The sequence below is a fragment of the Quercus suber genome, unplaced genomic scaffold (assembly GCF_002906115.3).
Source record: "Quercus suber isolate HL8 unplaced genomic scaffold, Cork oak 2.0 scaffold_110, whole genome shotgun sequence".
NCBI lineage: Eukaryota > Viridiplantae > Streptophyta > Magnoliopsida > Fagales > Fagaceae > Quercus > Quercus suber.
The window spans coordinates 1,058,267-1,079,937 of NW_027069575.1; the positions used below are offsets into that span (position 1 = coordinate 1,058,267).

General features: G+C 35.9%; 1 protein-coding gene across 1 annotated transcript; it reads right to left on the minus strand.

Moving 5' to 3' along the window:
• Positions 1-2,218: 2,218 nt before the first annotated feature.
• Positions 2,219-14,084, minus strand: LOC112027046 (kinesin-like protein KIN-7D, mitochondrial). The gene is made up of 25 exons (XM_024059715.2): positions 13,412-14,084; positions 13,179-13,276; positions 12,915-13,004; positions 12,693-12,745; positions 11,916-11,981; positions 11,323-11,376; positions 10,944-11,003; positions 10,770-10,848; positions 10,569-10,636; positions 9,811-9,867; positions 9,609-9,713; positions 9,095-9,199; positions 8,711-8,818; positions 8,476-8,607; positions 8,183-8,365; positions 7,699-7,902; positions 6,625-6,765; positions 6,048-6,167; positions 5,864-5,914; positions 5,632-5,679; positions 5,292-5,432; positions 4,075-4,815; positions 2,946-3,075; positions 2,744-2,858; positions 2,219-2,542 (listed from the first exon to the last, which is right to left on the minus strand). The coding sequence occupies exons 1-24, from the start codon at positions 13,765-13,767 to the stop codon at positions 2,773-2,775; spliced, it is 3,276 nt and encodes a 1,091-aa protein (XP_023915483.2). The 5' UTR covers positions 13,768-14,084; the 3' UTR covers positions 2,219-2,542; positions 2,744-2,772.
• Between the last annotated feature and the right edge of the window lie 7,587 nt (positions 14,085-21,671).

Here is a 21,671-nt window from a genome sequence, read left to right on the forward strand (position 1 = left end):
AAACCATCCTAATGAAAAGCTCCTAAAAGTTAAAACAACTATTTTTTTTTTATCCTTTATGTTTAGGGTGTTTTCATTTGACCATTCATATTTGAAAATTATCATTTTTCTCCTCATATTTGAAATTGCTTTCAAATTAGTCATTTTGTTCATCTTCATTTGTGACATTGATGCTAAGTACCAACTAAGCTCATAGCACAATTCTTCTATTTGAAAGTACGTACGTCATCGTCAATTTATCAAAAAAATAGAAACTATGTCGTCTGGAATATTAGTTTAGAGTCTAGTTAACAAGAAATTATTATTTACACCAGGAGAACTGTTGATGTGATCCTTCTTGACCATTGAGATGATGTCATCTATGCAAATGTATATATGAGCTTCCTAATCAACACAAGAAATAAAAAATAAAACTTACTAGATGATATCACACTTGCATAAATAACAACATTTTATTAGTTGAGAGGGCCACATCAACAATTCTCCAGGTGGACTTAATAATTTCCCCCAGTTAACAGATGCTTTTAAAGCATTTGTTAATAAAATATATTAAGAAATTTTTAATATCACTTTTATAATTAAAAAAAAAATGTAAAAAACTATTTTAAAAAATCAATTGCTATACTTTTTTTTCTTTTTCCTTAAAAAGTTTCTAAAAATACTTCATAAATCAATACACTTTCCCTTATAAACTCCCAAACAAAGCCCCATAAAAAAATTTTAAAAATAATTCATAATCCAATATACTTTCCCTTATAAAATCTCAAGCAAAACTTTAATAGACTTTTCATTCCCTTCAGTAAAACTCTCAAACAAGGAAATGAAAGAATATTTTAAAATTATTCTTTTCGTTCATTTCCATTTTATTCCCTCCTCCTAAACTAAGGCTTAGGTTATCCGTTAAATTTTTTCCATTAATTTAAGTATTTTTAATGAATTAAGTCAGTTCTTTTTCTTTTTCGTTTCATTTGTTCTTCAAATCTCTCTCTCTCTCTTCACTGCACTGCACTACACTACAGTTTAAACTCATCAAGTCACCTTTGAGGAAGTAGGGAAAATGGCAGAGGTGGACGTACGGTGGCTCGGCAATGGAATTTGAACCACACAGCAATCCTCAATGATCCCTTTTGGAGCACCAAATGCCAATCCTCTCTCTCTCTCTCTCTCTCTCTCTCTCTCTCTCTCACACATATATTAGTCTCTAATAAAGTAAATATTTTATAAAAGAAAAAAAAATTAATTTTTAATTAATGAGTATTTAGTTATTTTTCCTTCAGATTGGTTGTTGAGAAGACAGTAGATTCTAACGCAATTGGAAATGTTGAATATAAAGATATTTATTAGTTGGGGTCTAAAAGACCCAACCTAATCACTCTAATTCAAGGCCAGTCACCTCGCCACCCTTAAATTGAGGAAAGGTGAGAAAAGACTAGAGAATCAACCGCTTCAGTGCGATGCAAAAACCCACTCCTAAACCGGTTCCGATGAATAAACCTCTATTCATAATTATTGACTTATATGGCATCTAACAATCAAATCACTCAAAAATGAACAAAAAGACCATTTTAAAAACGATCTCAAATATCAAGGAAAGAAACAAAATTTTCGAAAATGATAAACAAAAAATGAAAACATTCTAGTATATAGAAACTAGAAAGTTCAACAACGTAGTTTAATCAATCAATAATGTATAAAAGAATAGATGGAAAGATGAAGATATGGGATGAGTCATATACTTGAGAAAGTGAAAGTGACAGCCTGCCTGGCGCGTGGACTTTGTTGGAAGTATCAAATTTATCAAGTACTGGGGTTGAGCATAAAGGTGTCGTAGGAACGTGGGAACGTGTATATGTAATGCCAATTGAAAAAATCATATCAATTTATTTTTTGATGAAAAAAAAATTCACATCAAACTAAAAATTAAATAGAAATGGAAAACTTCAACCTACGGCAATGGTGACACAACGTTGTGAGAACAACAATTTTTGGTCTATAATACCTAATACTTGTGGCTTTGGCAGTTGACACTTAGAATTTTCATCATTCTTTAAAAGACTGCAGTACAGTACGTGGTATAGTTAGATGCAGTCTAGACTCTAGGGCTGTGATGGCACGTAATAAAAGTCTATTTAATGCATTGCCTTGCATAATGAAGCCTTTTTTTTCGTTTCTTTTTTGGTAATAAATTGTGAGAAGCAAATATGAACTAATTCAGCAGTTGACAAGAAAAGAAAAAAATATATATATATGCTTCTTGTGGAAGCTTACATTGTTTATATATACAAGTCAATGAGTTTTGACAGATATCAACATTCTGCTACTTGCTAAAAAAAACAAAGCAAAATCCTGCATCTGAAACTTCAAATTTACCATTCTTATCTCTTTTGTCTTTCTTTTCAATTGTGTTATTTTACAGCCACTAGAGGATGGATACAGAAACAAAGTATGCATATACCTTTGGATAGTTACAAACAGGCAAACTAATAAAAGAATCGCACCCGCTATTGCACGGAAAATAGCAAACATATAAATGATGACAAACCTGCAAATAAAAATGGGACAGACAAATAAAAGATAGGTTAAAACCCAACCGCATGCTATCAGAGAAACTGATGTGAAAATTTTATATCATGTCTGGCATGGGGAGGGCAAATCTATGTAATTTAAAAGGTTCCATGATCATATTTAGCTCAATTGATCCACTTATTGGGATTTAGGTTATAAACAGAACAAACTTGGTTACCTTCATTTGGAGGTTTAAAAAGCATTGTGTCAAGAAGTAAATGCAAAAAGTCTATCTGCAATATCTGTGCGACAGATTGGACACTCAGAACAAGCAAGCGAACAAGATTTACACACTGCAAAGAAAAGTACAATAGAGGTTATTTTGGGAAAGGGCAATGGAGAACGGAAGGAGGGAACTTGTGGAGGTTCGAATCACTTACAACAAAAATGCCGACAAGGGAGAAGAATTGCTGCAGTTGGTGATTCGAAACATACTTTACAAATGTGGGAATTTACATCACCATTTCCTAGGTACTTGAGCTCCTTTTCCTTCATCTCTTGCATTCGTGCCTGAAAGCATAAAGAAGAGATTAGCAAATAAGCATCTCCCAAGGTAATAAAATCACTCATGTAGACTACACTTAAGACAGACTCTTCTAGAAATTTAAAGATTTAAAAAATTGTCCAAATCTTTTGGAAACCACCTCAGAAAGTTTCATCACCCTCTAATTTTCATTAGAATTAACTACTTGGAATATTTATTATCCAGTAATATAATTATGTTACCATCCTATGGGTTTTTTTAATTATTATTATTTATTTATTTATGTAGACCATCCTAAGTTAATAAGCTATTTCATTGCTACTCTCACATAGCTAACTTAGAAATGTTAGACAGCTTAGCATATTGACACAGGACCAACCAAAATGAATGCAACACAATTGAAGAACCAGACAAAAATAAAAATAACCTAGGAATCACACCTAGACTTGCTTGGAATTGAAACCAAGTAAGAAAGCAAAACTTAGAAATCAGAACCAAGGGTTAACAGGAATCAACACCAAACCATTGAGAAAATTTTAATGGAAGTTTACAAATCAAGTAAACTAACTTGTCTCCATAGGAGAACAATAGCGTGTTTTTATAGACTACTAGGACTAAACCCTAATTCTAATTGACTTAGGAACCTATTATTGAGTGACAAAAATATCCTAGATTCTTGGAAATTAAATAAAATAATAATAACCTAAATAACAAATAAAACATAAAATAAAATCCAATGGACCTATAGTGAAAAAAAAAATTACAATTGAATTCTAAAATCAAACTAAGTTAAAATTAAATTGTCCTCACACTTTTTACATCACATAAGATGGGAATGAAATGAGCTTGCACGAGAGAAGGCTTTCAAGCAGCACAATATTTTGTTGAATAAAAAAACGCTGCCCTACTCTTGGTCTAGACAAACTAATTATACTATCAAACATAGACTTTTCAAGATCAAAATTTAAGGAGATTAAGAAGTTTGGCACAATCATGTTAGCAGCTACATGTAGAATACAGTTTACCTTCAGGCGAACAACCAGGGGTTCTTCCTTAGGTATTTCATCAGCTGGTTTTGAAATATCCAAAACGGTTCTTTCTTGAAGGACAGTATTACTTTCAATTTCATTGGTTTTGGGATCACTAATATAGTCAGTTCCATCACCATGCCTCTCATCAGTGTTCAACTCAGGGATGGTTCCCCCCTCTTTCTTCAACTTGGCAACAAGCACCCACATGTTTGCTAAATCATTTTCCAGAGCCTCCTCCCTTTTCTTTGCCTCGTCAGCCTTTTTCCGATATTCCTCTTCAACAAATTCCTTTTCAGCTAAGGCAGCTTCAAGTGCTGCCTCCCTTTGCTTCCTTGCCTGCAATTCCATCTTTAAATCATCTGGATCAAGATTCCACGACTCAAAGTCATCACAGACCAAACCAGAAATCTCATTAGCACGGCCAGATAGCCTTCCTTTCCTTCCAAGTTTTGTTCCATCATTGTACTTGCGGTTGACACCATTCACAGTCTGCAAAGCAGTGCTTCTAGAATGAGCCAACTCTCGAGCAGACAATAATTCTTTTTCTAGTTTTGCATTCTGTAAAGAGAGCTTTGTCACTTCACCAGCCAAATTCTTCAGCTCCACAGCAGCAGCAGAAGCCAGTTCTTTTGCATAAGAAGCTTCTTCGGCCAATTTCTGATTCTGCACACGTAACCCACTATTCTCCTCTGACAGCTGAACATGTTCCAGCTTAAGTTTCTCATTCTCAATCTCCTGTCCAAACAAACAAACACAACAATGAGTTCCAAAATTGCAGGCACTAGTCAAAATGTAGAGTGACACATAAACAACGTGCTTTAATAGCAGACAGCTGTGTAGTATATTTTGCAGAAACCAATCACAAAGATTTTTTTTTTTTTCCACCTAGTAAGTTAAAATAAAACCATTCATCCACTAAAACTTGGCATAAGAAAATCTCTAATTGACTAAGTCCACTAAGCGATCATATCATTGATAAATTAGTAACAAAAGAAAGAATTTACCATGTAACGGTCAAGTCATAATAGTGACAAAAAATCAGGGACTGTAAGACAACATGAAACTATATGTAAACTAAGGAAACAAACTGATGCATATGAGTTTACTTCGATTATGGCAGAAACACTTATAGATGCCAACGTATCAACCACCAGCACCTTTGAATCCATTAAGCCATTCTGATACAAAAGCAAGAAATACAAAGTAATCACCTGAGACTGAATTTTCCTTTTTAACTCATCAATATAATCATCAGATATGCACTGCTCTGAAGACATTGATGATTTATCAACTGAGGACAAACGCTGCTCAAGGATATTCACTTTTTCATGCAATTCCTTGTTCTCTGAACACTGCCAATAACCAAATAATTAAGTTTTGCTAGAACTTCATACAAAAAGGAAAAAGAGTCAGCATGATCAACACATCTATTGACCTAAGTGGCTAGCAGCATTTCCAAGCAAAGGAAGATAAAGCCGCAATAGATTAGGATGAAATAAAAACAAATTGACTTTTTCAAAGAATAAAGAAAACAGGAAGTGGAATTCTGACCTTATTCTGCAGCTGTTCCTGGAGTATTCTATTGTCTGCTGATTTGATCTGCAGTATCAATCAGAAATTATTTTAATCAAATGATAAGAGAGAAATATCTTGCTTCATGATATTCCACTCATACCATCAGAAGGTTTCATATGAATGGAGAATTGAAACACTTAAGTTATAACAAGTTCAGGGATTGAAACGACACTCCCCAAACATCCTATATGGTGGCATAAATACTAACCTCCAGCTCAAAACCCTTCTCATTACACTGGGTCATCAATCTCATAAGCGTCTGTCACAACACAAAGAATTACATACAATTAATTATCTCTTAGCAATGATAAATTAACTGAGATACCACGTACAATAAAAGAGCATTTGAGAGGATAGTAATGACCAGAAGTATGAAGAGACTTGAGATTTACCTGCTGCATTTCAACCAATGATGAATTAGAAATTGAAGCCTCACCACTCTCAATAATACGCTGCTCTAAGGCCCTCATTTGCCTCCTCTTTTCTTGGATCTCACGTTCCAGGTTTTGAATCTGTATGAAAGAAAGCACAACAGCTTGATCAGGGCCTTTGGGAAAGATGCTAAAATACAAAGAATTTGGATAGTTTACATATTGTTTTCATTAATCAACTTTCCAACTGTAAGAATTTGTATACTGGGCAATAATAAAAAGCAAAGCAAATAAGGCAGCTTTCTGGCCTTAACTAGCATGACACAGAACTACAGGGGAACCACGGACAGACACAGTCATATACTACTATATTAGAGGTGATATATCAAGCCAAATCAAATATAAGTTAAACCAAGAATCACCGGACAACTAAAATATCAAGGTGGCAGGAATTGGAGAAAATAATGTCATTGCTAAGTGCAATAATTTCTCTGTATAATACAGATAAAGAAGCTCTTATCCCAGAATGCCAAGGGAGAGAGGCAACAAACAGACTACTTACATTTGTCTGGTGATACAGAAGAGAAGAAAGGTATACCTGAGTTTTTGAGCTATCTGGCTCATTCATGGACTGCTCCACCATGCGCTTCAAGGTGCTGGTACTAAATGCAATTTCCCCAGCGAGCATCTTAACTTGCTCAACAAGAAGGTCCATCTGATCTGACATTGTTATCCCTCCCTAGAAATCAATATAGAAAGCAGCCATATTCATACATTAACTTCAAATAAGATAAATCAATGCAAATATAAAATAACTATCAAGCAAATAATCAAAACAAGCAGATATCACATAAACCCAAGAAATTCTATATTACCACACCAACATCATTTAAAGAAATTACTTTTCATCATGAGGTAGAATCCATGGAAAATTGACAAGGGGCCTAAGATTTCCTGGTTTGATAAATGATAATTGTAAGTTACAGAAGGAAAACCTGCCCTATTCTAAAAAGTAAGTGAATGAGAGAGTTAAGATTTGTTATAGGTCTTCACCAAAGGGGAAAACTTCAACAAAGTTTCCTCAACAGGGGTGAATAGAAATAATTTGAAAATAAATGGGCAAAGAAATGGGAAAGGTGTAGAACCCTTACTATCTTACTCCAGCAATAGAATAATCTCACCATCATAGTAGACAAGGAATTTAGTGGAGTCTTAATCCAAGATGTCCAGGAATATTAACTCTCCAGGAGTTCTGGAGGAATCAGTTATGCCTACACAACAAAATCCCTTCCTGTTGGGCTCAACAATTCTTCAAGAAAACCTATCTACGGGAGGGTTCACATAAAAGAAGGCAAAATAAAAATGAAATGTGATTCTAAACTAAAGGCACGTAAAGGAATATTTTAAGCTAGCTAAACAGGAACCAAAAGGAACAAACAGGCCTTTCATATTTCAGCCTAAAACCTGCCAAGATGAAACAAGTAGTAACACAAATTTTGCCCAGACAAAAGCATATGGCATGGATCCATGGCCCTTCATACATGCAAAAAAATGCCAGAAGGGAAAACAAATGGACAAATAGTGAAAACTAATTTTTCAATTGAAAACTATGCTTCATGTGCTACATACACAACAAAACAATGAAATAAAAACAAGTCATTGCACAACATACAGTCGGCAGTTTTGATCCACTGATAAGTTCACCAGCTTGAGTTGATTCAGTTATTGTACTGCCAGATGGTGAGAGTTCTTCATTCCACTTGCTGGACTTGCTGGAAGATCTTCTGTGTTTAAAATCATAAGGAACATCTGGTGAAGCTGCTAAGGCAGATGATGCAGAATCCTTCTGATTCTCACCTTCTAGTAGCAAAGAACCCTAATTTGAGCAAACAAGCAATTATTAACATAAACTAGAATTGTTACAGAAAAACTTGTTCCAAACCTTAAGAAAACTTGGCAAATTCCCAAGATAAAAAAATAGGGTCATATTCGGTTGCTTTTTACATAGAAACAAACATTATTCACATTGGATTGCAGAAAATATTTGACAAGTTTAGAATGGAAAGACAAGAAGAATGGACACGCAAGCAAAAATTTGTGCATTTACACAACTATATATATATATATAGAGAGAGAGAGAGAGAGAAGGAACTCACGTCGTCCTCACCAACAGAGTGACTTCGTTGATGATTGGGAATGTCGCTCACATATCCAGGAATTGTATTCTTTGAAGAGACAAGTATGAGTTTGGTTAGTCTTTGTATTCTACTCATTAGAGCCACCTTGGCATCCTCCTCTTCCTCCAATCTTGATTGCATTTTCACTTGACCTTCTTCCAACTATCCAATCAACAATAGAAGATGACTAGTAAATAATAGTGACAAAATCATATTAACTAGTACTGCATCGTATAACTTGATAAGACTACAGGAGAAGGGTGAGAAGAAACCTTTTGCCTTAAGGTCAAAATCTCCTCATGATTAACACCAACAATCATCCCCTTCTTTAGCTGATCAAGTTCTTGTTTGAGGACTGAAATTTCTCTTTGATACTTCTTAATCAAAGATTTTTCATCGATAATCTGGAATAGTATTTTTCAAAAAAACGCTAAGAGTGAGATTGAATAGCCTATTACCGCACATTGCCATGAAAAATCTCTAAATCACAATCTAGTTGCAACACACCTTATTACGTGAGGCATAGATTTCCACTCGCTTTGCCCTGCTTGCAAACTTCAATGTATTATGAGTTTCCTCCATGTTGCTTGATGCAGGAGTAACTGTACATATAAGCTGGGAAAATACACGATAATATTTGTAGAAATGGCTCTATTAGTATCATTAGATATTGATTCAGGAAAAGCAGTTGACAATGCGCATTCCACAGTGAGACTATATTTAGTACTCCAAAAATCATCTAAATAAGAAACAAAGAAATATGCGTAACACAATTCAACTCATAATGGTGCAACACCATTTTTAAAGACTGATATATAAGTTTCCAGCAAAATGTAAAAGTATAAAAGTCAGTGTATGTCAATAATATAAAATTTTGCATCTCAAACTTACCGAAACATGTCCATGCCCACTCAGTGAAGATTGCAAAAGGCGGGTAAGCTTAGAATCTCGGTAGGGAACATGAGATGCCTTCCCCTCACTCAGCTTTCCAATTACCTTCACATTGCAACCATACAATCAAGTCAAGAACTTTAAACTTGAGATGCATATGCATAGAACCATTGACAATGGAAGAAATGCAATCTTTCTCTCAAACAAAAGTCAATTGCAAGGTACTTTTTTTGCAGTCACACCTACAATATCTAACAGTTTCAGAAAGATTTTTTTTTTTTTTTAATTTTATACAAGGAAAAAAATTGAACATTTTGAACTTTGAAAGCTAGAAGAACACAAACCCATTAGCAACATTATCCTTGAATGATTTAAGGGATGTGCATCAAGCATTGACATGGCTTTTACAAAGGGATAAAGAATGCAATTTATGCAGAAAATTGACCAACAGAAAGAAAAACTAAGAATAAGGTTAATTGATATTTTATAACATTCAGAACAAAAGGGCACCAACCGTTCCAAGAGTTAGAAGACTTTTGTTTATGTAAGATCCTTCCTTTCTCCGTAGTCCAGTCGTTTCAGTTTTTGAGCTCTCAGATCCGGCAAGATCAATCAAATTCTGTGAGAGAGAGAGAGACCAATGAGTCAACCATGTACTTAAAAATAACAATCTATCTTCTTGAAAAAACAAAAATAAATAAATGCTCTTATCATACGAGTTGAGAGAAGATCACTCCATCGTACTCATCACCATGGGCACTACTTTCAATCATCTGCAAATGCATTGATGAGTTAGAGAGAAGACAAGAAAGAATTGAATCTGAAGATAGAGTATAGCACCAATGATGAAATAAATAATTTTTAAAAAGTACTTGAATGTGTACTTTCATAAAACAAAACTAGGTATTTCCTCAAAATAATACCACATTCATTGAATCATGACCAAATTTCCATGAACAACACAGCTTACAGAAATTTTATTTCATATAAAATCACATTCATAAATCAGCCATTGAAAATGCTAACTTTTACATATTAGGACCTATAGCCACCTCAAGATTCACAAAGTAGCACCCAATTTTCAGTTCCGATTTCCAAATAGGTACTCAGGATGCCTTCAGGAATATAAATAAATATATATATATATAACAGAAAATATGAATTGAATGTCTATTTGGCAGTGATTGTGCACACATAAGCGAGAAGCTAGTCCTTAACATTTCAAAATAATAATATGAAGTACTAACTTCGACAATGAACTTTAGCTCAATCAAGACCTTCCTTTAAAAGAATAAGGTGGAGGGTGTGACCATGGGTTCAAAACCCACTACATAAGTGTAACTTACCAATAAAAAAAAGTACAGCTCAAACTCAAAGATTTATCAGTAGTAGCAACTTAGTCCTATCGAGTTTATATCAATATTCAATACTGATAAAGCAACAGATATCATTCATCTACATATGGAATGTTTACCAGTGTAAATATGGTGTGACTTCGGCTACTCAACAGATTGAAATTATTTGATCCAACATGACGATGCTCTGCCATTGCCACACATCACTTGAGAGATCAGTGATGAATACCTTAAGTGGTCACCGATGTACTACAAAGGATTGTTTGAAAAAAAATAAAACAAAAATCAATGAACATAGCAACAGGAAGAGGTAAAAGTACCTTCCCCAGCAGCAATGAAGGAAAGTGCATGTCCAGGAGACAAAACCACTTCTTCTTTTATACCCTCGACATAGGTTCCCTGAAAAGATAACACTCAAATGAGACCAGAAAATATGAAATCAGACAGTCATGAATAAGAAGTAAGAAATTTTTAAGAAAGGAAAAGAGAGAGACCTGTGCATCTTCCCTAACACGCAAATTCTGACCTGTTGGATCAAGCAAGTCATTTATCACCTGATATCAGAAGCACAAATAGACCACAAATCAAATAACTTTCACATAAGAACAAACATTTTTTTATAGATTACTTCACCTCAAATGATGATAATTGTTCACGAGTGAAAAACTCCATATTCAAAAAGATATAAATAAACATGCTCCAATAGTATTATAACAATAAAACTTTTAAAAGTTCTGGTTGAACAAAATAACATCAATCAAATGTAAGAGAAACACATTCAGACTCAAATCACTGTTGATGCAAGTTTTAAGCTTCAACTGTAAAATGCAATCCCAAGTCTCAAACTGGGAAACTCATCTTGGTGCTACTGACCTCATTATAGATTTCAAGATAAGACACGCGGAGTAAGAACTCTCTTCCTGGAGTCTGAAAAGAGAATGCAGTGAATCAGGCGTGCAATGGTCAGTTACAAAGAATTTAAAACTAAGAAATTATGATGCAAAGGAAATGTCAACCAGAAATAGAGAATAGTACTTTAATGATCGTAAATGACACAGTTAGTGTCTACAGTGATAAACCAACATGTCAAAAGAAAAATGAGGCAAACAGAACCTTTTTTCTGAAGAACCAGTAGGTGCAAGCTTTTAAAATAAAGTAGAATTATTATGAAGCACAACAAATAAATCTTATTCTTAAAAAAGGCTATTTCACAGTGACAGAAGAAGAGTGCAACTATTCAATTAAATTAGTAAGAGAACACCATCTAGAAAACCATCCTTCAATTAAACTGTAATACTAGTCTAGAATATAATGCACATCGCTAAAATGAACCTCTATTTCAAGGAAGATACTAAAGAAACCAACGAGTATGGGAGAAGTGCCCTTTTAAAAATAATGGCAACAAGAAAACTTGGATAAAAGGAGGAAAAATACAAAGAATAGCACTGATTGTTAAGAACACTTACATCTTGAATCATGCTGAAAACATCCTTTATAGCTAGTGGTATAACGCCTGGAGAACTTTGATCTCCCTGTGCAAATTATATACAAGAAATGTCAAAAACATTTAGTTGTAAATTAGCATATCTTGCTTGGTGCCATTATGAAATAAGCACACTGAACATCCAGAAGAGTGAAAATATAAGATCATCAACATCTCACATGGCAATGAGCATACTGCTCTATTACAAGATCGCCAACAACGAAATCATAAGCATGACATTTAACCAATTACATTAATGCAGTTTAAGCACAGTTCAGACCTAAAAGCTACCTCACATCCTCCCAAGTAGCATGTAAAATTCCAATAGAAACCCTAACTTAGACTTCTAATAATCCTTCAAAGGGCCCAGGAGGAATTAATATTGACTTTCTTGATGGTAAGATCAATGCCAAAAAAATAATTCTAATGTGTAACATTTCTTTCCAGCAAACTCAATAAAATTGAAACAACGATAGAAACAATAGTTCAGTCTTCATTTTCTTCATATATTCACTCCCGTAATGCAATTTCAACAAAAAAATTATTGAGTAAAAACACAAATAATTATTCAACTCTGAAAAACCCATTGCCTAGTTACCCAGTCAATGAAGAATGATAAATTTAAACCTTGTAGAAATATGATTAACATTGTCAGCAGTACCCATTAGTTACAGTCAATTTTACTCAACAAGATCGGTCAACAAATACAGTACACAGCTAGAAATTAATGCAGTTCATTATGTTAAACGATGATGCTTACATGCATAGTGTGTGTCTTCCCACTACTTGTAACACCATAGGCAAAAACAGTTCCTGCATTGTCCAAGAGCAACATTTAAGATAAACCATTTTCTGTATCCAATTACGAACCAAATTGATTCGATAAAGTTAATTTCATTCACTAAAACCATTCAAATTTGGACACATTGCTTATAAATAAAACAGTAAATTAGCTTTTGATAGTCTAAAAAGCAATGCATACCATTAACGCCTTCCATTGCGGCCTTGACTACCGGCTTTGCCGCTACATCATACACTTCCTGTGAAGCCGTCTGTGGTCCAAAAACCCTATCTGCCACAATTAACCATCCCCAAAATCCAAAATCAAAATCCAACAAATTCCTACATTAAATGTCAAAATTTAATTTATTAAGCACTAAGCACATTTAATTTTTTATTTTCAATTGTACTAATTTTAGGTGAGAAGTTCAAATTCAAATTTGCCAAAATACAAAACATTCAATACCAAATGCATAAGCCGTAGCTGGATTATACTGGTTCCTCACAATCTTATCTCCATCTGCGTACCACGAGATCTCATCCCCTCTTTGATACTCTCTCTCACTGCAAACAAAATTGAACAAAATTCAAATCACATTACCGATAATCACACAACCCTAACACAAAACGACTTCGTTTCGCTCATATTGAAAACTCCATGGATCTGATCTGATCCAATACACTCAGATCTATCAATACCTCAACGGTCTGAACCGAATCGTCACCGAAATGCTATCCCCTGACCCGGACCGAACCACCTCAAGCGGCTCGGCGATCAAGTCGTCGGAAGGAAAACCAACCGGCGAGCGACCGTTGTAACCACGTGGACCGGAGTACATTGAATCTGAACGACTCCGACTCGGAGTCATGGATCGAGAGCCACCGGCTCCGAGTCCACCTCCCGAGTTGAAATACGACGAAGCTGAAGAAGAGCAAGAGCGAGGAACTATGCGGCTGCTCATGAAGGAAGAAGACGACGAAGTTGAAGAGTACGGTGTCGAGGGTTTGCGATACGAGAACGGCGAGCTGCTCCTTGCTCGGGAGGACGAGGCCATTCGAGTCTTGGAGTCGAATCACTGAGTTAGTGACTCGGACGAGTCAACACAAAGCGATTCGAACTTAGCACTAGTAGAAAAAAAAAAAGAAAAGAAAGAAGAAGTAGAAAAAAAGAATAGAGAGAGAGAGAGTGAGAGGAAGAGGAAGAGAATGTGTCAGATATCTCACATGGTTTTCGAATCAAAAGCGAGGAACATTGTGCTTTTAGCTATTTCTCAGTGAGAAACACTGAGAGAGGAGAGAGAGAGTTTCGTCTTCTTTAAGACAAAGAGTTGCAGAGAGAGAGAGAGAGTTGGTTTATGAATTAGTAGTATTGATTAAGTTTAAGCTTGGAATTTAATTTTTTGTTTTTCTACTGTGAGAAATTTGAAAATTTGGTTTCTTTTACTGTGTGGGAGTGACGTGGCAGAGTAGGGGTTGGGAGGTTTAAATTTTTTGGTGGAAGAGAGAGAGAGAGAGCGCTTTGAAAAATAATGAACGGGAAATTGAGCGGGAATAATAGTGGCCGCCGATACAAACAAATTGAAAATAGCATCAGAGGACCCAAAAAAAAAAAACTAAGTAATAAGTGGGATATTGGTTTTACTCTCTCGCTTGGTAAATTGATTTGTACGCGCTGTGCATTGAGTCGGTGAATTAAAGAGAATGTTGGGCTTTTTTAAAAAAAAAATTCAGTGTAACCGTGTCTGTGTGTGGTTGCAAGGAGGAGCGTCATGTGGGAAAAAGTGGAGTTGTCTGGACTCGTTGGGACGCCTGCACGTTGCAAAATAACTGGTAATCAACTTCCCTGTGGGTCACCAATTCTTGCTTCCTTCCAAAATTTCAGAGTTTTTTTTGGTTTTTAGTTGTGCCGTGGGTTTGTATTAGAATTTTGTTCTCTTCTTTTTGTATGTGTGTTTATTTCTAAAAAGAAAAATCAAAAGGATTTTAGAAATTTGGATGTAAAAAAGTTGAGAAAATTCAAGCCTGTTTGATACTGTTATTTAAATAACAGTTTTCGTTGTTTAAACAATCACTTATTTCCACAATACTTTTTTACTTATACATATTTTCACAATACTTTTTTACCCATACATATTTTCACAACACTTAAACAACGTTGTTAGAAACCTTTTACCAGCCCTTCATAATTCATAGCATCATTAAGTCTCAACAAATGAAAAATGACCAAAAAACCATTTCACCAAGTGATTCATAACTAGCCGCCTCCTTTCTGGGCAAAAACATCCATTTACTTTAAAAATCAATGTTTTTCTTTTGAATGAGTGAAATATGGAAGAGGCCAGTAAAGAGTGATGATGATGGCGTAATTTACACATTGAAGATTAGCTAGACAGGTAATTATCACAAAAAAAAAAAGAAGAAAGCTAGACAGGTGATTATTTAAAAATAAATACTAACTAAAAATAAAAGGAATATGAAGTTGGCCAATGATTTGGTTAAAATTTGCAAATTTTATAGATTGTTAAAAATAAAATTAAAAAGTTTTAAAATATTTGTGAAATAAGGCACCTTTTAAAGTTGCAATTCAAAGTCATGATTTTAAGATTAAACTATGACATCAATTCATGATTTTAAGATTAATCTATGGCTTCAACCTAATGCCAACTTGAGTCTAATAAGGAAAAGTCTAACCTCATGGATTTAATATATGCTATATGTATATGTGTGCGTTAATAAATTGAAGAGGCAACAAAAGAGGAACAAGGAGGAACTTGTTCATCAATAACACAAGAGCCTAAATAAAGATAGAGTTGATGGATTGGAATTCCCAAATTTGACAGAGGAAGCTCAATATCCAAAACAATATACTAAAATACCCAATTAGAGCGTGGAATTGGACTCAACTAAAGTACAACCTTGGTTGATAGCCTTTTAAATTGGACTCAACTGAAGTACAACCTTGGTTGATAGAACATATGCAAGGGAGCATGGGGGAATCATGTCAGTAGTAACAAATATAATGCTACCATGAGAGTCCCTAAAATAGAGCCTAGGAAATATCCCACATTAGTATAGTAACCAAGGCAGTCAAATTTAACTAGGAGATTAGCCTGTGAAAGGAGGAGACTAGGGAGATAGATTGCTTTGGATAATAGATGCCCAAGCTTCTGCTAGTGAGTCAAAGTATTTATTAATCTTAATGGCTAGATTGATGGGAGTTGTTGACTCATTATCATTAACAAGCTTCTTTTAAGTGCCACCAAATTTGATTGCAAGCAATAAAAATTAGAAGGGTGAAGGGTTTTGCCTCTAAAGTTACTATTTAATCCAAGAAGTTTTGAAAGGTCTAGTATGCAATGGACCTAGTCAGGAGCTATCCTGCTAAGGAGGGAAGAGATGGTGATTGAGAACTTGGTTTGTCTCCAAACAATAATGATGAATGGACACTCAAAAAGAATATATACCAGGGATTCAGATTGATGGTGAAACCTTGGGCAACTTATGTCACCAATTTGGAGTCGATGTGCAAGGAATTCCTTAGTAGAGAGTACTTCCCAAGCAATTCTAGCTCCTAAGAACGAATTTGAGCCTTTCATTGAGTTTTTAGCCTTCATAGCTTCTTACATTCAATAAGGTTGAGAGGGCCAAAGTTGGAAAATTCTGGTTCTTGATTGTCTAATAAGCAAGTTTAGTAGAAAATATCTCACTTTTGTTTTATTTTTTGTTTTTTGTTTAAAAAAATTAAAAAGAAGAAGAAGAAGAATAAATTTTGGGACAAGTTGAGTGTTATATTCACGATTTCACAATGCACTCATGGACTCCTCGTTTTGAGACTTCTAACCATTGTGGCAAACCAACTCAAATTTAAAATCATAACCTAACGTCAAGATTTTAAAAGGTACCATATTTTCAAAAATAGTTTCAACCTCTATTGCTTTTTTTTTTTTTAGAACTAGTTATTAAGATATTAAAATACAACTTGAAAAGTTCCAGAGTTTTTGGCTTTCTGACCCGTCATTCCCTAGGGTTGTCCAGCAAGCTTGGAGTCAGGGCCTTCACCTCCAGGGTGCTATTACTAAATTCTCGCGGGATGCCTCAGACTGGAATAAAGTTCATTTTGGTAATATCTTTGCAAAAAAGAGAAGGATTATGGCTAGGTTGGATGGAACTCAGAAAAGCTTAGCTCTTAGGCCGTCTCATAATCTTGTTATTTTGGAAAGGCAACTTCAAGCTGACCTGGCTTGTGTTCTCAGCCAAGAAGAGGAGCTTTGGGCTCTGAAATCCAGAGTGAATTGGATGATGTTCGGTGATCGCAACACTTCCTTCTACCATATTTCAACCTTGGTTCGAAGGAAGAGAAACACTATTAGTGCTATCATGTCTAACACTGGAGAATGGGTGTATGATGAGAACGAGGTGAAGGAGCTGATCCGTAATGGGTTTGCTAAGTTGTACAGTACGTCTCTTTGTTCTGCTCCTCGTCATATTCAGTCTGATAGCACCTGGCATGCTTGCATCACTGATGAGGACCGGGACAGTCTTGATGCAGAGGTTACTGATGAGGAAATTAGAGCAAGTCTTTGGTCCCTGAAAGCTTACAAGGCCCCTGGGCCTGATGGCCTCCACGCTGGCTTCTTCCAACGGTTTTGGCTCGTAGTAGGCAGGTCTGTAATGGAGGAAGTTAAGAAGGTTTTTCTGTTGAAAGAAATTCCAGAGTTCTTAAACAGTACACTCATTTCTCTCATTCCCAAAATTCCTGGTCCGGAGACCCTAAGCAACTACCGCCCAATCAATCTTTGCAACACAGTGTATAAGATTGTGTCGAAAGTAATAGTTGCAAGATTGAGACCGCTGCTTGACCAAGTTATCTCTCCTCTTCAAACTGCTTTCATTCCGGGTAGAAGGGGTACGGACAATGCAATTCTAGTCAAAGAACTTATCCATACTGTGAGTAGAAAGAAGGGAAAGGTCGGGTATATGGCAATCAAAATAGATTTGGAGAAAGCTTACGATAAGCTCGAGTGGAGTTTTGTTAGAGAGATGCTTATCAGAATAAATCTTCCTCAAGGGCTTATAAAGATTATCATGAGCTGTATCTCGTCGGTCAATACCTCTATTTTAGTAAATGGAGCAAGGCTGGATCAAATTCTTCCCTCTAGAGGAATTAGGCAAGGAGATCCTTTATCTCCGTACATCTTCATTATATGTATGGAATTACTTGGCCACCTTATTGAAGCTCAGTGTAGTTCTAAGAGCTGGATCCCTGTGAAATCAGCTAGGGGAGGTTAGGCGTTCTCACACCTCTTCTTTGCGGATGATTTAGTGCTATTTGCTAGAGCTGACCATGCGAATTGCACTATTGTCCGTGAGGTGTTGAATGAGTTCTGTGATCGTTCTGGGCAAACAGTTAGTGAGGCGAAATCCAGAGTATTTTTTTCGCCAAATGTGGATAGGGACATGAGAATTTCTCTTTGTAATATTTTGGGCTTCCAATCTACAACAAATATTGGAAGGTATCTCGGCATTCCCATTAAACATTCTGGCCCTTCAGCTAATGATTTCAACTTTGTGTTGGATCGGGTGAAGCAGAAGCTTGCAGGCTGGAAGGCAAACCTCCTTTCTTTGGCAGGTAGAGCTGTTTTGGTCAAGCATGTTTCCTCTACTATCCCTAATTATGTTATGCAATGTGCTTATTTACCTGGCAAAATCTCTGAGGGCATTGATAGAGTGAATAGGAACTTTCTTTGGGGCTCCTCGGAAACTGCAAAAAAGACTCATTAGGTGAACTGGGAAAAGGTTACTAAGACTAAAGAGGAGGGTGGCTTAGGGATCCAGTCGGCTAAGGGAAGAAATTTGGCCCTTCTAGCAAAACTTAACTGGAGGTACCAGACAGAAGGGAGTTCTTTATGGGCTCAGGTTCTTAAAGGTAAATACTGTAGTACCAGAAGAATTAATTCTAGTAATAGAGACAGACTGCCTTGTTCTAGGGTGTGGTCTGCAATGAAAAAGGGAGCTGAGGTGTTTCAAAAAGGAGTTAGATGGACCATTGGAAGGGAAAGTAATCTTAGTCTTTGGAATGACAGCTGGACTAAAATGGGTCCTCTTTGGCAAGCCATTCAGGGGCCCCTGACCCAAGAAGCGATGGACCTAAGAGTGAGGGATGTTGTCTCTGTTGGTGGATGGGACTGGACAAAAATTCCTTTTGTTTTTCCGGAGCTAACAAAACTTGAGCTTCAGGCAATTCCAGTTGCTTTGGCTTCGAGAGGAGGGGATAAGTTAACTTGGATAGATTCAGAGCATGGTAATTTTAATATTGGGTCTGCCTATAAGGTAGCTACTAGGGTGGGTCATGGTGCCCAGTTTGAGGGGAGCTGGATTTGGAAAGTAAAGATTCTGCCCAGGATTCAATCCTTTGTTTGGCTGTGCTTGCATAATAGTATAGGAGTAAAAGATTGTCTCCTTTCAAGGGGTATTGTTCCTGAGAGTTCTTGCCCTTTGTGTCATTCAACCAATGAGTCCATATTGCATGCGTTAAGGGATTGTGAAGTTGTGAAGCATATCTGGAATCAATTGGGGGTGCGTGATGTGGACAATCACTTCTTTGAAAGAGATATTCAGGAGTGGTTAAAAATCAATAGTACTATCAAGAATCACACAGGTCAGCTGCACATTCCTTGGAATACTCTATTTCTTTTTGCTGTTTGGTTAATTTGGAAGCATAGGAACCACAAGGTCTTCAGGAGTCTTGGGCCGAACCCCCATTTGGCAAAGGAAATAGTCCAAAGGGCTTTTGAGTACTACTTCTATGCTGCGCCAGCCAAGGAGCCCGTTGTTAGAATTGTTAGGCCAATCCGATGGTCTAAACCTGGAGCAGGTTGGTTGAAATTGAACACAGATGGCTCTTCCCTTGGAAATCCGGGTTTGGCGGGTGGAGGGGGTTTGATTCGCAATGAAGAGGGTGGATGGGTTGTTGGGTTTGCTCGCAAAATAGGAATCACAACCAGTTTTCTTGCTGAACTCTGGGCATTTAGAGATGGTCTTAATCTATGTGTCAATCGCAACATATTAGCAGTAGAAGTAGAGTTGGATGCCAAGTCTATTGTGGATGCTGTTGTGAATCCCAAGTATTCTAATATCTTTGCCTCTGCTCTCATGGATGATTGTAGACACTTGATACAGCAAATCCCTCAAATTCATTTCAAGCATTGTTTCCGAGAAGCAAACCGTTGTGCGGATGCCTTAGCTAGGATGGGAGGTCTTCAAGAAGCTGAGTTTACTGTTTTTGAAAGTCCACCTGTGGACATTTCCAGTTTGTTAGTTTTTGATCTAAATGGCTTGTACTTGAACAGGCTCTGTCCTGTTTCTCTGTTGGAGCTTTAGCTTTGTTAATATAATTCCCCTTAACCAAAAAAAAAATACAACTTGAAATACTTTGAAGTTGACATAGATTTAAAATTAATGTTAACCAATTATACATTACATGTGAATTGAATATGATATGATTAGGTAATTGATAGATTTGAATACATCAAACAAACAGAAAACAACAATACAAGAATCTGTAATATATTATCGAGGTTGGTATAGCTATGAGAAGACAGAATCAATTAATGTCTAGCTAGGACTCTTAAGTCACCTATAAAAATCAAGTGGCATTTCACATTCGTATCACGATGACAAACTAACATAGTCATTTCTTGTAATTAAACAACCAAGAACAAAACCATGTTTTTTCTATCCAATTTATTGTTGATAATTTTACCGGTTCTATGAAATCTATTAACACATAAATCATAAAGCATGTAACATTCCATGCTAATATGTAGTATATTTTTCCGGACGTTCATATATATGCTACTATGAGCAATTCTGTATTAAAGGGAGCTTGTGTGCTAATATAAGAACAGTGACATAAAAAATTTTACAAATTTTTTCATTATTTTGAAAGTGACATGTTGTGATTTTATTTGTTTAATAAATGTGTTAGATTTCAATTGATTAAAATGTGGTGTGTCTCATTGAGTCACATCCAGTATAAAAGTCAATGGTGTCATCTATCCAAACTCTCTCCTATTTTTCATTTAAAGTATTTTGCTAATTCTAGTGCAACCCCATTGGTACATAGATGTGAAAGAGAAACTACCCAAGATAAAATTGGATGCAAATGGTGTCAAGAGCTTTATAAATCAACTTACACATTCTAGAGTTTTTCATGGAGATGTCCATGATTCAAATCCCCCTTCCTTTAACTATTAAATTATTTATAATAATAATTTTTTTTAAAAGATGTAAATGATTCTTCGCCCCCTTAACCACATGCTTCGTTAGGATCTTACATTTCTTTAGTTATTGCAGTGATCTCTTGAGTCTTGCATTTCTTTGGTTATTGTAGTGCTCTTATGAGTCACCCATCTTCAAAGTCCAACACAAATATATCTCTATCTCCTAAATTATATTTGCATATGATTTAGTATACAATTAAAGTGATATTGTGAGGTTAAGGATCAAGAATCATATAATTTAATTACCTAGCATTTTGTGGTATTTTTAAGGGAGCGTCCATTGTTCAAATTTATCTTCCTCGAGTGAGGTTATGGAAAACTATATTATCAAAATTAATGTTGCACAAATCATAATTTATCACTTTAATAAACTTAAAAAGATTTGTGAAAAAATTTATATCTTTAACACATGGCTTCATGAATGAGCTACTGTGTGAAACGCGCAGGCAGGGTTGAGATTCATGTTTGTTTTGTAAATGGACGGTGGGGATGCGGGGAGATACTCTCCCATGTGACGGGTGTCTTTGCGAATCGCGCTTTACACGTAGGACATAAACGATAGCCGTTTCATATGACCCAAAAACCTTCGTAAGATTTCGTTGTCCCCGCGGGGGCCATTTCCGTCTTTTCGCATCCTCCGTGGGTGCGTTGCCCACCAGCACACCACGCTGTTGGAC